This window comes from Doryrhamphus excisus, chromosome 4 (assembly GCF_030265055.1).
Source record: "Doryrhamphus excisus isolate RoL2022-K1 chromosome 4, RoL_Dexc_1.0, whole genome shotgun sequence".
Taxonomy (NCBI): Eukaryota; Metazoa; Chordata; class Actinopteri; order Syngnathiformes; family Syngnathidae; genus Doryrhamphus; species Doryrhamphus excisus.
The window spans coordinates 1,894,993-1,911,577 of NC_080469.1; the positions used below are offsets into that span (position 1 = coordinate 1,894,993).

General features: G+C 37.4%; 1 protein-coding gene across 2 annotated transcripts in view; it reads left to right on the forward strand.

Moving 5' to 3' along the window:
• loxl2b (lysyl oxidase-like 2b) overlaps nucleotides 1–15,458 on the forward strand; it is a 32,343-nt gene extending 16,885 nt beyond the window's left edge. Inside the window, exons 4-15 of one of the 2 annotated variants that reach the window (XR_009129625.1) lie at nucleotides 480–691; nucleotides 3,702–3,918; nucleotides 5,564–5,747; nucleotides 7,971–8,122; nucleotides 8,313–8,480; nucleotides 10,251–10,413; nucleotides 11,543–11,783; nucleotides 11,874–11,989; nucleotides 13,041–13,177; nucleotides 13,297–13,408; nucleotides 14,843–15,009; nucleotides 15,071–15,458. Coding sequence is in view for 1 of the 2 variants with exons in the window: in XM_058071146.1 (XP_057927129.1) it covers nucleotides 480–691; nucleotides 3,702–3,918; nucleotides 5,564–5,747; nucleotides 7,971–8,122; nucleotides 8,313–8,480; nucleotides 10,251–10,413; nucleotides 11,543–11,783; nucleotides 11,874–11,989; nucleotides 13,041–13,177; nucleotides 13,297–13,408; nucleotides 14,843–14,913 (1,773 nt within the window). In the remaining variant the exon portion in view is untranslated. Of the gene's footprint in view, nucleotides 1–479; nucleotides 692–3,701; nucleotides 3,919–5,563; nucleotides 5,748–7,970; nucleotides 8,123–8,312; nucleotides 8,481–10,250; nucleotides 10,414–11,542; nucleotides 11,784–11,873; nucleotides 11,990–13,040; nucleotides 13,178–13,296; nucleotides 13,409–14,842 lie in introns of both variants that reach the window. The other variant, XM_058071146.1, reaches the window with a different exon arrangement.
• The last annotated feature ends 1,127 nt before the right edge of the window (nucleotides 15,459–16,585 follow it).

Genomic DNA, 16,585 nt, shown 5'->3' on the forward strand with positions numbered 1-16,585 from the left:
TAAACCAAGCTACAGTGACAATGCTATTGTAGCAGCTAACACAAACTATTTTTTCTGGCGTAGTGACACAGCGCTTCACAGTACTACTTAGAAGTAACGGGACAACTAGTGGCGGGCGTATCGGTCCAAATATTTATAATATCGAACCCCAACGCTGGTCCCATGATGTGCATTGTTAGCTCCCTTATGCTAACTGTTTTTCTCTCTTTAAAGCACACAGAATGTTCACACACTTTTTTGTGTGTTTTTTTTTATTTGTATTTATTGACACGTCAGTATACGTTTTAATAATCTTACTGGGATGTTATTCCATGTGTGAGTTTTTAAAGGCCAAAAAGTTTGAATGAATAGTTGCAAAAATTGAAGTGGTAATAGGATGTTTGATTGCGTTTTGTAACACAAGAGGTTAAATGTGAAATAAGCATCGTATAAATGAGTTGTTTTTCTTTCCTCTCGGTCATTCATTGTATTCCCTGCAGAACCTCGATATCCAAGTTGAGGATGTGCGCATTCGAGCCATTTTGTCATCGCTACGCAAACGGATCCCTGTGACGGAGGGCTACGTGGAGGTGAAGGATGGCGGCAAATGGAAGCAGATCTGTAATACAGAGTGGAGCCAATTTAACAGCAGAGTCATCTGCGGCATGTTTGGCTTCCCTTGGGAGAGGAAGTTCAATACCAGAGTCTACAAGTAGGTATTTCTATGCTCACTACTTTGTCTGCTGCATGGTTTTAAAATAGATGATGGAGGAACACCACAAGACAACAATGCGACAACAAAAACAAAGCGAAAACGAAAACTGAAACATATAAGCAATTCAGCCCATAGGAAATAATATAAATCTAATATTCCAGTCACCCAAAGTATAAAAAATAGATATTTTATAAAGAATAATTATAGTTTTACATGCAGAAAACATTCATTAATTCATTCATTTTCTACCGCTTATCCTCACGAGGGTCGCGGGGGTTGCTGGAGCCTATCCCAGCTGTCTTCAGGCGAGCCAGCCAATCACAGGGCACATAGTATAGACAAACAACCATTCACACTCACATTCATACCTATGGACAATTTGGAGTCGCTAATTAACCTAGCATGTTTTTGGAATGTGGGAGAAAACTTACGCATGCACGGGGAGAACACAGAGATGTCCGAGGGTGGAATTGAACCCTGGTCTTCGAGCTGTCAGGCCTGCGTGCTAACCACTTGAGACACTGTGCAGAAAACAATAATGCCAAATTATAAAATGGGGAATTAATTGGATAAATTAACATTGAAAATTATGATTAATTTAACATCAAGTTTGCATGAAATTAAAGATTCAACGTACACAAGGGTAAAATATAACTATTTATATTATAACGATATAATATTTTTATTTTTATAATATTTTTTATATTTTTATAACTCTATAGTATTTTTTTCTTGCCTTATTGTAGGATGACAGTGATTGTGTACAAGAACTAAGGCAAAATTTTGGCAAAAAATTGGTTTGAAAAGCAAATCATACAAAAATTAGGGCTCGAAAACGATTTTGGTATTCAAGCAGTCATTTTTTTATTATTAAAAAAATTAATATATCCTCTTGTTTCACCCTCTCAAATATGAATGTGTTTTAATTTTCTCCGTCATCCATATAGTATTTTAAGCAAAACAAGATCAGTTATTACATCACATCAAATATGTATTTCATTCATTGATTCATTCATTTTCTACCGCTTTTCCTCACGAGGGGGTGCTGGAGCCTATCCCAGCTGTCTTCAGGCGAGAGGCGGGGTTACACCCTGGACTGGTCGCCAGCCAATCAAATATGTATTTCATTTTAATGAAATATTTTCAGCTATCATACATCATTACAGAATCACAAAATTAAAATCAACTTTAATATGGTATAAATACTTCATTAGAATGAAATTACCACATATTTCAATTAAACAGTAGTTGTTTTTGGACAGAACCTGCTTCAATTGTTTAATTAGAATCAACTGCACGGTGCACGAGTGGTTAGCATGTTGGCCACATGATCAGGAAATTGTATTGCATGTAAAACTGTAATTATTTTATTCAAATGTTTTTCAAGCTAATATTGTTCGGTGTCTGGAACACTCCGTTACGCTACATTGGAAACAACATGATGCAAACATTGAAAACCAACCCAACCTTTTTATTAGCGTGTGAAGGACTAGCGATGTTTAACGTATTGCATTCATATGACATACATCTACAGGTTAATCGTAGTTAATCATAGTCTACTATGAAATTATGCACACAAGTTAGCAATTTTGTGTTTGCAGAGGCTGAAATTTTCCTTTGCTTCAGCACGGCATGGCGGCTAATCAAACTTTCCATCGACGTGTCATCAATGCTCCACTCCCACTTTGACTCCTCAAGAAATGTGTGGTGTCTTTCATTTAAAACAGGCTGTGATGTTTTATTACAATCTGAATGCGTCTGGATTTTGATGCAATTATTGAAGCTGAGATATGCATCATCATGTTTGGATATAGTTTATGCTGTACTCCAAAGTGTTTATCTTGTATATTAATGACATCTGAAAGGCCACAAAAGACTTCCACAGTGGTAATGGTAATGGCAATGGTAATGGTAATGGTAATGGCAATGGTAATGGTAATGGTAATGGTAATGGTTTAATTTCATTTGAACATGCATCAGATTCCAATTGAGTGCATCCCATAATCAGTTCCCAGTTCCACATGTCCAAAAGGAGTAGGAAGAAGCAAAGCTTATTAAATCCTACCCCTCCATCTGGTACTTTTACAATCACTAACTCTTACATTTGTTCACTTCCTGCTTTCATAATATAGATTTTATTTCATTTAATTTGATTATATTTAATTTTATTTAATTTTATTTAATTTTATTTAATTTTATTTAATTTTATTTTATTTTATTTTATTTTATTTTATTTTATTTTATTTTATTTTATTTTATTTTATTTTATTTTATTTTCCCAGTTCCACATGTCCAAAAGGAGTAGGAAGAAGCAAAGCTTATTAAATCCTACCCCTCCATCTGATTTCTGATTCTGATTCTGATTGACAGGTTGCATGAAAACAAATTTCTAGGTGTCAGATGACAACATTCATTCATTCATTCATTTTCTACCGCTTTTTCCTCACGAGGGTCGCGGGGGGTGCTGGAGCCTATCCCAGCTGTCTTCGGGCGAGAGGCGGGGTACACCCTGGACTGGTCGCCAGCCAATCACAGGGCACATATAGACAAACAACCATTCACACTCACATTCATACCTATGGACAATTTGGAGTCGCCAATTAACCTAGCATGTTTTTGGAATGTGGGAGGAAACCGGAGTACCCGGAGAAAACCCACGCATGCACGGGGAGAACATGCAAACTCCACACAGAGATGTGCCGAGGGTGGGAATTGAACCCTGGTCTCCTAGCTGTGAGGTCTGCGCGCTAACCACTCGACCGCCGTGCCGCCCTAAGATGACAACATGACATTTGAAAAATACAGAGAAAATGCACAATTTGTAGATTTATAATTTTACTTTACATTCAAAAATTTACATTCCAAATGTATATAAATGATAAATTAAAAGGGATAAATCCTCCAAAGTAGTAATGGTTTATTCCTTATTATGATATTACACATGCTTTGGTTGAGTTACGGTAATATCTCTTCATTTCATTTTTCATTGATCTCTCCATCTGTGCAGGATGTTTGCTCGCAGGAGAAAGCCCACATACTGGGAGTACTCTGTAAACTGCACTGGCACAGAGGCCCATTTGTCCAGCTGCAAACTGGGACAGGTTGAATCCTTGAAGTCCAATGGGACCTGCGAGGGCAGGTTGCCGGTGGTGGTGAGCTGCGTCCCTGGCAGAGCCTTTGCCCCATCGGCTGCAGTTGGATTCAAGAAGGCCTTCAGACAAGAGGTACGTTCTCACCGGACGCATTCGGCATTCACGTTTGATGCTGTCGACTTTGTTCGCTGGATGGGAGGGGCTCATGTTTCCTGAGCTTTGTGGCCGTTGTTTAACAAGGCATGAAGCATTTAAAAGACACATTCATGAAATAAAATACAATAAAATACAATAAAATTAAATAAAATTAAATAAAATTAAATAACATTTAATAAAATTTAATACAATTTAATGAAATTTAAATTAAATTAAATTAAATTAAATTAAATTAAATTAAATTAAATTAAATTAAATTAAATTAAATTAAATTAAATTAAATTAAATTAAATTAAATTAAATTAAATTAAATTAAATTAAATTAAATTAAATTAAATTAAATTAAATTAAATTAAATTCAGTTCAATTCAGTTCAATTCAATTCAATTCCACCCTCCCACATTCCAAAAACATGCTAGGTTAATTGGCCACTCCAAATTGTCCATAGGTATGAATGTGAGTGTGAATGGTTGTTTGTCTATATGTGCCCTGTGATTGGCTGGCCACCAGTCCAGGGTGTGTACCCCGCCTCTCGCCCAAAGACAGCTGGGATAGGCTCCAGCACCCCCCGCGACCCTCGTGAGGAAAAAGCGGTAGAAAATGAATGAATGAATGAATAAATAAAATTAAATAAAATTAAATAAAATTAAATTAAGTTCAATTCAGTTCAATTCAGTTCAATTCAGTTCAATTCAATTCAATTCAATTCAATTCCACCCTCCCACATTCCAAAAACATGCTAGGTTAATTGGCTACTCCAAATTGTCCATAGGTATGAATGTGAGTGTGAATGGTTGTTTGTCTATATGTGTCCTGTGATTGGCTGGCCACCAGTCCAGGGTGTACCCCGCCTCTCGCCCAAAGACAACTAGGATAGGCTCCAGCACCCCCCGTGACCCTCGTGAGGAAAAAGCGGTAGAAAATAAATAAAATAAAATAAAATAAAATAAAATAAAATAAAATAAAATAAAATAAAATAAAATAAAATAAAATAAAATAAAACTAAACTAAACTAAACTAAACTAAACTAAACTAAACTAAACTAAATTAAATTAAATTAAATTAAATTAAATTAAATTAAATTAAATTAAATTAAATTAAATTAAAGAAAGCAGGAAGTGAACAAATGTAACAGTTACTGATTGTAAAAGTACCAGATGGAGGGGTAGGATTTAATAAGCTTTGCTTGGGTTGGGTCTAGAACCGATCAACCGGTTCAACTATACTTCCATTGTTACAATAGCATATAGCAACAGAGGAATCCAAATACAAATAAGCACAAATGTAACCGAATGTCAACTACAGTACGTAAACATGTTCAACCTGAGCGTTCAACTAAGGTGAGAATGGAGAGTAGAAAAGTTGGGACTGTGGCAACATGTGGTCGATGAGACCGGAGTGGACAGTAGACCAGTTTCAACAGTTTACATTTCACAAATTCAGATGTTTGGGTAAATCCGTGTAAACTGTGCTTCACATTCATGTACTTTTAAAATAAAAACACTTAAGATTTCCTAAACAGTTTATTGGGAGCTCAATAGTCCCGGCACACAGTCCGTTCTACTTTATAAACTGTTTGTATTTTGCCGTTTTTCCGAAATTCTTTTTTGGTCCGCTCCAGCAACCGTTGGTGCGTCTACGTGGCGGGGCCATCGTAGGCGAGGGCCGCGTGGAAGTGTTGAAAAACGGAGAGTGGGGCACCATTTGCGATGACAACTGGAACCTGCTGTCGGCCACCGTGGTGTGCCGTGAGCTGGGCTTCGGCACAGCCAAGGAAGCGCTGTCCGGAGGTCGCCTCGGACAAGGTAAGTCATGTGATGTCACTTAAATGCAGTGAATGGGAAAATCATACTGGAATACCGCCGTATATGAGTGTGGATTCCCACATACGTGCCATTTTTCATTCACTTCCTCACAAAGTCACATAACGTCGGATTCTCTTTTATAATATTTATTTCTAGGTCCAAAAGACGTTGGATTTGACTGTAAAGTGCAGTATAATCACTATGCATCATTGGGATTGGGATTACGCCTCTTTTTTTCAATAGATGTGGGAGCGTGTACTCTATGACATATATAATCTGGTGACCTCACAAACCAGTAGGTGGGGAAAAAAACACAGGCAGCAAGTAACCAGTTCTGTAATTACGGCCTACACTGGATGGACTTCCTGTCCAAACTGCAATGCGGTTTTTACGACTGACTGCATGAATAGTTTTACATAGTCTTTGCTTCAGGTTTTACAACAGGGCGGTTGGCCTCTGGAAAAACTGAACTGTGCTCCTGATCCCCGTCTGAAATCGCTCACTCAGCAGACGTGTGTGTACTGAGCCGACCTGTAATATACTGTAATATATAAAGGAAAACTACTTTAGCGGTATCTAATACTCTTATGCAGTAGACCCCCCCCCCTTTCTGTTGAGGTTACATTCAGGGACCACCAGCGAATGGTGGAAAAAAACACAAGTACAGTAACTGAAACGCCCATATAGTTTTGACTCACTCCCTTTTCTCCTCCAAACCTTGGTTAACGTCATTAAGACGTTACAAAACTCTAACCAAAACATAGTCTAATGCAGGGATGTCCAAACTCCATACTGAAAAATGAAAGGGTGCATGGGCCACTGTGATATTTTATAAAGCAACACATGAAGATATGCTAACACGCTATTTGGATTTCACGAAAAACTGCATCTCAGTTTTGTGATAAAAAAAATAGCGTATTATTAGTATGAAATTTTTCTTATTTTTTTTCCACATTTTTGCTGTTTTTATTTTCAACTTCCTTAATGAATAATAAGAATGAATATAAAGACATTACCCAACCTAATTTTCCCCAAATTACTACTTTATCTTGTTTTGTTTTTTTCGTAATATTTTGACTTTTAAAATGACATTTTTCCTCATAAATGTTAATATTTCCTCACAATATTATACAAGATTATTCACATAAAATTGCAACCTTTTTTATCGAAGTAAAATTGTATGTGTTTTTCAATATGTTTGTAATATAAACTATTTTTTTTGTATTTTTTCATATATTTATATATATTTACATATATTTCTTTCATATTTTTTGTGAATGCTATTATTATTATTATTGTTGTGGAGCTGGACTGGGTTTTTTTTCATGTCCTTAATTAAATAAATATATTTTTTTAAAAGAACACTATTTTCTTTTAATATTTTCATTTTATTCTCATAAAATTACAGCTGTTTTTTTATTTTAATTTTTTTTTTACATTTTCCAAATATTTCAACTTTCTTCTTGTAAATGTTCTTCTCAGAATCATTATTTTATTGCCATAATATTTTTCCTTTATTCTCAAAACATTATAATTCTTTTTGCAGCGTCATTTTGCTTTCTTTGTTGTTTTACGACTTTCAAGAAAATGTCATTTTTCAATATTTCATCTTTATACTATAAAATGACTTTTTTCTCTTTTTTATTTTATTCTTGGAAAATTACAGCTGATTTTTCTGTTTTTGCTGGGGTTTTTTTCTTTTAGTTTTTTTTGTTAAATTATCTTTTGAGAATGTGCTGTGGGCCAATATGCTGTGGGCAAATGCCCCCAGGCAACCCCCCCTTGCTCTAACCGGATGAGTTATAAGAAATAATGCAAGTATGAAATGTATTGGTACTCACCATTAATAAATGATAATTTAAGATGATCAATAGAACAGATGGAATCGTAGTCACGTCGGAGCCTTTGGTGGGTCGTTAAGCTAGCGCTAGAGCCTGGCAGACTAGAGAAGCTGCGTCTACATAATCCACACTAATCTGTTTTATTTCCAGTAACTAACAATTTTTTATGATTTTTTTTAATGTTTTTTTTTTAGAAAAAAATAGTAAAATAATTTTTGAACCTAAAATCGGTGAATACAAAATTTTTTAATTACAAAATGTATTTTAGAGAGGGTCGTGAATGCTGAATTACAAAATTGCAAGTATCCACTGACGTCTCTGACCCAGTCCAGTCCCAGTCCAACCACTTCCATGTGATGGAGTTGGTCTTATGTTTTTGAAGGTATGGGCCCCGTGCATATGAATGAAGTGGATTGTTCTGGATTCGAGAAGTCCATCACTGAGTGTTCCTTCAACAAGGAGTCTGTGGGCTGCAGCCACGAGGAGGATGCAGCCGTCAGATGTAACGTCCCCGCTATGGGCTTCCAGGAAAGGGTGAGCTTTAGATTTGACAATTTGTAATTAATGTACACAGAAACGTACATAAGTATGATTCTATCCATATAGTCACCTTAGATTTATCTTTAGTAATTCTATTCAACTCCTTTCTGCCTGACTGAAATATCCAAACTGCCATGAATATGAGCCTTAATAAACGATGTTCCGCATGTTGTCATATCTGTAGCTGCGTTTGAGCGGAGGTCGCAGTCCCTTCGATGGTCGTGTGGAAGTGCTGGTGGAGAAGAACGGCACTCTGGTGTGGGGGACTGTGTGCGGCGAGGGCTGGGGAACCATGGAGGCCATGGTGGTCTGCAGACAGCTGGGCCTGGGCTTTGCCAGCAATGCTTTCCAGGTATGGGGAATGGAGCCCAAATATAGACTCAAGATTAGTAAAGATTAGTATTGATACTACAGTAAACCTCGGATATATCGGACTCGGATATATCGGAAATTCGCTCACAACGGACAGATAAAAAAGAACCGATTTTTCTGTAATGCATTTCCAATAAAAATTCATTGCATATATCGGATTTTTTATAACGGATTTCGCCTATTTGGGACAAAATCTCCAGTCCCGTTCCAATGCATTTCCATGAAATTTCCCTCGCATATATCGGATGGCCGCATCGTGGCGCTCCCGATTCGCCGAATCGTGACAGGCCGCTATACGACGTCATTTGCAGCGTTTGCAGCGTTGCCTGCGCGTCCAGGTACATTGGAAACATAGTCAAGGAAGTGCCTTTTTATAACGGATAAAATCCCATTTACGCATATACCGGATATAAATCCCATATATGCGTAAAACGGACATTTTCCGGTATACGCATATAACGGATTTCGCTTATATCGGACAAAACCAGTGGGAACAATTGAATCCGATATATCCCAGGTTTACTGTATATTACTATAGATCAGTGCTTCTCAAATAGTGGGGCAGGTCCCCCTTGGGGGGGGTTGCGGGGGACAGTCAGGGGGGGAGGCTTTCATTTCAATGCAGACCTACCAACATGTACAAATTTATAGTACTCAACATGCTTGAATATGTTTGTATGTCCTTGGGGGGGGGGCACATATTGGACAAACAACCATTCACACTCACATTCATACCTATGGACTATTTTGAGTCGCTAATTAACCTAGCATGTTTTTGGAATGTGGGAGGAAACCGGAGTACCCGGAGAAAACCCATGCAAACTTTGCCGAGGGTGGAATTGAACGCGGGTCTCCTAGCTGTGAGCTCTGCGCGCTAACCACTAGACCACCGTGCAGCCTACTGTTTTCCCAAATATATATTCACTCACTCTCACTCATTTTCTACCGCTTTTTTCCTCACAAGGGTCGTGGGGGGTGCTGGAGCCTATCCCAGCTGTCTTTGGGCGAGAGGCGGGGTACACCCTGGACTGGTGGCCAGCCAATCACAGGGCACATATAGACCAACAACCATTCACACTCACATTCACACCATTCAAACCCATGCAAACTCCACACAGAGATTGCAGAGGGTGGAATTGAACTCGGGTCTCCTAGCTGTGAGGTCTGCGCGCTAACCACTAGACCACCGTGCAGCCTACCGTTTCCCCAAATGTATATTCATTCATAAATTCTAAACACAAATATTTTGTGATGATATGTATTATTCTATACTGATCACCCGGGGTCAGCAATATTACTGTAATGTTGGGTGAGACACACAAGCACCAGACTTGATCACCGGCATAATAATCCCTAACACAGGCTATTGTTGCGAGCGTAAACCACACCACTCAGTTACGCTAGGGAACACATTTATAGCAACACACTGTCATATTTCTGTCATAAATGGCTTATTATTATTATTATAAGTCTATATTCATGAGTAAGAATTAAACAGTCAGTCCAATAAAAAGCAAGAAAACGTATAAACACTGAATATAATTTTAAAGTATTAAGGAAGGAATTAAATCAGATGTAAAAATAAACTGGAGGAGTTTTTAAATGTTGTTTAGTGTTTACAACAATGGAGTGATTTCTGGTGCAGAAATACCAGAGCGCCCTCCAGTGGCCAGAATACGTATATATATATAATTACTGAATGAGATGTGTTTTCTGATTGGCTGTTTGTTTTGGGTTTTTTTATTACCAGGAAACGTGGTACTGGCAAGGCGAGGTGAGTGCGGACAGCGTCGTGATGAGTGGCGTTCGCTGCTCCGGTACTGAGATGTCTCTGTCCCACTGCCTGCACCACGGAGCCCACCTCAGCTGCCCTCAAGGTGGACGCAATGCTGCTGGAGTCTCGTGCTCTGAGAGTAAGACGGCCATATTGGTTTTGGTCTTGATATTGGTCTTGATTTGAAATTCTTCAAGCAGATGGTGAATATTTAAAAAAAAAAAAAAAAGAATAATACTACCCAGACCTGGGTTCAATTCCACTCTCGGGCATCTCTGTGTGGAGTTTGCATGTTCTTCCCGTTAAATAAAATAAAATAAAATAAAATAAAGTTTAATTTAATTTAATTTAATTTAATTTAATTTAATTTAATTTAATTTAATTTAATTTAATTTAATTTAATTTAATTTAATTTAATTTAATTTAATTCAGTTCAATTCAATTCAATTCAATTCAATTCAATTCCACCCTCCCACATTCCAAAAACATGCTAGGTTAATTAGCCACTCCAAATTGTCCATAGGTATGAATGTGAGTGTGAATGGTTGTTTGTCTATATGTGCCCTGTGATTGGCTGGCCACCAGTCCAGGGTGCCAAGACAGCTGGGATAGGCTCCAGCACTCCCGTGACCCTCGTGAGGATAAGTGGAAGAAAATGAATGAATGAATGTTTTTTTTTCCATGGAAAACATCTCAGTAGGGCTGCACGGCGTTCGAGTGGTTAGCGCGCAGACCTCACAGCTAGGAGACCCGGGTTCGATTCCACCCTGGGCCATCTATGTGTGGAGTTTGCATGTTCTCCGCGTGCATGCGCGGGTTTTCTCCGGGTACTCCGGTTTCCTCCCACATTCCAAAAAACATGCTAGGTTAATTAGCCACTCGCAAACTAGAGAGCTAGCGACCTAAACGGTAGCCTTCAAGTTATTTCCTTTAAACTCAAATATAAAAAAAAATTACCACTTCCACACGATTAGGGAGGATAACTATTAACAGTTATTTAACCTTTAACATGAACATTAATCAAACGTAATAATTAAACATAATAACGTAATAACATTAAACTTTCATATCAAGGCGGGGGCCTCAAACTAGTGTCCCGCAAGCCACATTTGGCCCGTGGGGCCGCGTGTTTTGAGACCACTGGCGTAGACATTTGGCCACAATGATGGCATCTTCTGAACATTTCACACAGGTTCTCCTCGTGAGGATAAGCGGTAGAAACTTGAATGAATAAATGAATAATACTACCCAATACTTCCTCCCGCCAGCGGCTCCAGACCTGGTGCTCAACCCTCAGGTGGTGGAGCAGACCACCTACATGGAGGACAGACCCATGTTCATGCTGCAGTGCGCGTACGAGGAGAACTGCCTGTCCTCCTCCTCCAAACAGATGCCGGCCAACTCCTACCGTCGGCTGCTGCGCTTCTCTTCGCAGATCCATAACAACGGGCAGTCCGACTTCCGCCCCAAAGTCGGCCGACACGCTTGGGTGTGGCATGACTGTCACAGGTCAGCTCCTCAGGACACATGGCTGTAAATCACGTTGGCGTCATGTTGGTCTCCTGGTGTCCAATCTGAGGTTCCTGTGTTGTTCATTAGGCATTACCACAGCATGGAGGTGTTTACCATCTACGACCTGTTCAGTCTGAATGGGACTAAAGTGGCAGAAGGACACAAAGCCAGTTTTTGTCTGGAGGACTCAGAGTGCGATGAAGGTGACCGTCTCTTCTTAGTCGGATTCATACTTCATACATTTACATTTTAATATGTGACGGATGTATTGCTCTCTGGTTTTATCATATCTTACGTATTGTGTGGGAATATGGGCTAATAACTATAAAAGCAATCTTCACTCGCTAAATGTACTGCAAAAAAAGGTCAGTAAGGATAATTCATAATGCCGCCTACAGAGAACATACTAACTCCAAAAATTAAATTTAATTAAATGATTGCTGAAATCTATTCACCAACCGAGAATTGAACCAGCAACATTCTTGTTTTCAATAAGAAAAATTTCACAGAAAAGATTGAATTAAGAACGTTTTTAGAATTGCAATATTACAGAGATGGAAAATTGAAGACGTTTTTCGTAAGTATTTTAATTTTAGAAGATACAAAATATTAGAATTCCAAATGTTGGAAAGCAAAAATGCACCATATAAATTTCCCATTAAAGAATTGTCACAGAAAATTAAATTTAATGTAATTAAATATTAAATATTAAATATTAAATATTAAATATTAAATATTAAATATTAAATATTAAATATTAAATATTAAATATTAAATGTAATTTTAATTTAATTTAATTTTCTGTGACATTTAATTTAATTTTTGGAGTTAGTATGTTCTCTGTAGGCGGCATTATGAATTATCCTTACTGACCTTTTTTGTAGTACTTTAATTTAATGTAATTTAAAAATATTAAATATTAAATATTAAATATTAAATATTAAATATTAAATATTAAATATTAAATATTAATTTTCTGTGACATTTAATTTAATTTAATTTAATTTTTGGAGTTAGTATGTTCTCTGTAGGCGGCATTATGAATTATCCTTACTGACCTTTTTTGCAGTACTTTAATTTAATTTAATTTAAAAAAACTATATTGTGAAAGCAGGAAGTGAACAAATGTAACAGTTACTGATTGTAAAAGTACCAGATGGAGGGGTAGGATTTAATAAGCTTTGCTTCTTCCTACTCCTTTTGGACATGTGGAACTGGGAACTGATTATGGGATGCATTCTTGTCTCCTCGCAGGCATCGAAAAGCGCTACGAATGTGATAACTTCGGCGAACAAGGCATCACGGTCGGCTGCTGGGATACGTACAGACACGACATCGACTGCCAGTGGATCGACATCACTGACATCAAACCTGGAGATTACATGTTCCAAGTAATCATCAAAACAATAATGTTTTGTTGTTCTTTCTCTGAGTAACACATGAACACATCATGTCCTTACACTGCTTCTTATTTTGCTTTACTTTGTTTGTTACTTTGTTGTTTTCATAGATTATAATCAATCCAAACTATGAGGTGCCGGAGTCCGACTACAGCAACAACATCATGAAGTGTCGATGTCGATATGACGGTCATCGTGTGTGGATGTACAGCTGCCACAACGGTAAGTCCAACACCAAAAGATGTCGTTGTGGTCCTCGTGTTAAAATCTTCCATGGTTACCAATAAAGGCATATCTTAATCTTAATCTTAAGACCATAAATTACGTTAAGAAATTAAGTTGAGACATAAAACATTCAACACATTTTTACCGACAAGTTCTATTCCTAAACAATGATGAACATCAAGTTGGAACGTATACATGTTGGAATATCCTAGAAGATTGATGAAATCTATTCACCAACCGAGAATTGAACCAGCAACATTCTTGGTTTCAATAAGAAAAATGTCACAGAAAAGATTGAATTAAGAAATTGGTCGAGAAATATGGCAGGACTTCAGCAGACAAAAAAAATGAAGCGGAATAATTATGGTTGCTGGTTCGATTCTCAGTAATTGCAACACGTTGGGATATTTCAACATTCATTCTACATATTTTTTATTTTTGAATGGCTGAAGAAAAACAAAATGAAGACTTTGGAGTGGCCTGGTCAAAGTCCTGACCTGTAAGAGACTCATTGCAAGTTATCGCAAATGCTTGATTGCAGTTGTTGCTGTTAAGGATGGCCCAACCAGTTATTAAGTTTAGGGGGCAATCACTTTTTCACACCAGACTCGGATTGGTTTGAATTGGTTGAGAAATATGGCAGGACTTCAGCAGACAAAAAAACGAAGCGGAATAATTATGGTTGCTGGTTCGATCCTCGGTAATTGCAACACGTTTGTAGGGATATTTCAACATTCATTCTATATATTTTTTTTATTTTTTATTTTTGAATGGCTGAAGAAAAACAAAATAAAGACTTTGGAGTGGCCTGGTCAAAGTCCTGACCTGTAAGAGACTCATTGCAAGTTATCGCAAACGTTTGATTGCAGTTGTTGCCGTTAAGGATGGCCCAAGCAGTTATTAAGTTTAGGGGGCAATCACTTTTTCACACCAGACTCGGATTGGTTTGAATTGGTTGAGAAATATGGCAGGACTTCAGCAGACAAAACAATGAAGCGGAATAATTATGGTTGCTGGTTCGATCCTCGGTAATTGCAACACGTTTGTAGGGATATTTCAACATTCATTCTATATTTTTATTTTTTTTTATTTTTGAATGGCTGAAGAAAAACAAAATGAAGACTTTGGAGTGGCCTGGTCAAAGTCCTGACACTTGATTGCAGTTGTTGCTGTTAAGGATGGCCCAACTAGTTATTAAGTTTAGGGGGCAATCACTTTTTCACACCAGACTCGGATTGGTTTGAATTGGTTGAGAAATATGGCAGACAAAAAAATGAAACAGAATAATTATGGTTGCTGGTTCGATCCTCAGTAATGGCAACACGTTTGTAGGGATATTTCAACATTCATTCTATATTTTTTTATTTTTTTTATTTTTGAATGGTTGCTGGTAACAGTACGTCTGGTAACAGTACGATGTTGTCCTGCTAGGTGGATCGTTAAGCACCGAGACGGAGCAGACGTCTCCGGGCCTCCTCAACAATCAGGTCACCCACAGGTAAAAAACTCATCAGTCATCAATCATTCACCCGCCAACAAGGAGAGCCTCCGAAAGCCCACGGTCACGACACATCTCCACCTGCCGACGGCGGCCTTGCAGTCCCACAAAAAAAAAAAAAAAAAAACAAGCTCCAGCTGTATGGTTACTATCAACCTACAAGAGGGCACGTCAATGGCTGTCATGTGTTGAACATCTTCATGAAACCGTGCGGTGCCGAAGAACACGATCCTGTTTGGTTCTAGTTGAAAGCTTTCCCGTATAATTTAATGTCATGGTGAGAAAAAAAATGGACTCCGTTTCAGTAACTTGCTGTCTAATCAGGTTTTGCACCATTGCTTGTTTTGTGAATTCCATGTTATTGTACTTTACCATGGTGCTATCTACCTGGCCCTCTGTTTTCTGAGGGTGCAGTACATGTTGTACATGTACATGCCCTACGTATACGAACAGTATACTTGAACTGAGCATAGGAATTGTGTGTTTATGTGTGTTAAAATATAATAAAGTTGCAAACAAAACAGATAAACGTGATCTTGTTTCCAATGAAATGATGCAAGGGCCACATTGATATTTTATAAAGCAACACATATAGATATACTAAGAAGTTATACATATATCAATATAAACCTGCATCTCAGCTTTGCAAAACAAGTGATTTTTTTTTTTTTTTTACAATTTTAAATTTTTGTTTTTATTTTACAAATATTTCACCTTTCTTCTTAAATAATATTTGTAAATTTTGTTTTTGTAATATTATTTATTTATTCCCATAATATTAATTAGATGCCAAAAAAGTAACATTATTTTCCTCCTAATATTATGACTTTATTCTCATGAAATTAAAATATTTTGCTCATTAGATCACAACTTTTTTCTCTGATTATTTTGAAATATTTTTGCAAAAAAAAAAAAAAAGTTTTCTTGTTAAACAATATTTATCAAATATGCAGTGGTACATCAAGAGCACAAATGATTTTGGAGTAGTTGTTGTTTACATGTTTTAAAAATATATATATATTTACCATGAACGCCCCATTCGACATTAATTAGTTTTGGGGTAAATAATATATATATAATATAATAAGATTTATTTTCGTAGAAAGGGCTTTCTATGGATTGAAATTAATTTTCACAAAAACATCTTCAACATCTCGGCGGATGCATATAACGCAACAGTGGCCCTTTAAAATGATACAAGACTGACCTCTTGTGGCCAAACACTACTACTGCACTTAGAATACGCTTGACTACCCCACTGCTACACTTATACAGACCAAAGAAATAGAAAGACGTAGATAGCTCACATCCGGACACAACACACCGCCGCCATCTTGTGTAGCACAACTTGTATATGCATATATATGTAGTTTACAGACAAATTACATAATCTCAGAAACCATCTGTGGAGTTGGAAACTTTTCTTCTCAAGCTACGTGTACACGCGTGATGATTAAATGTACAATTACATAGAGTAAAAACGTCGAAAGTCGCAAAAGGTAGTGCTACACAAGATGGAAGATTGGCGGCGACAGAAACGTACGGCTCATAAGTTTTCTACGTAATGTAGTTCTGTGATACAGACCTGGCCAAAAATGTCCAACGGTTCCAGACAGCCCTCCGTGAAGCCATCTTCACCACCAGCAATGTTGTCAATAGCCTCCTGGAAATACTCT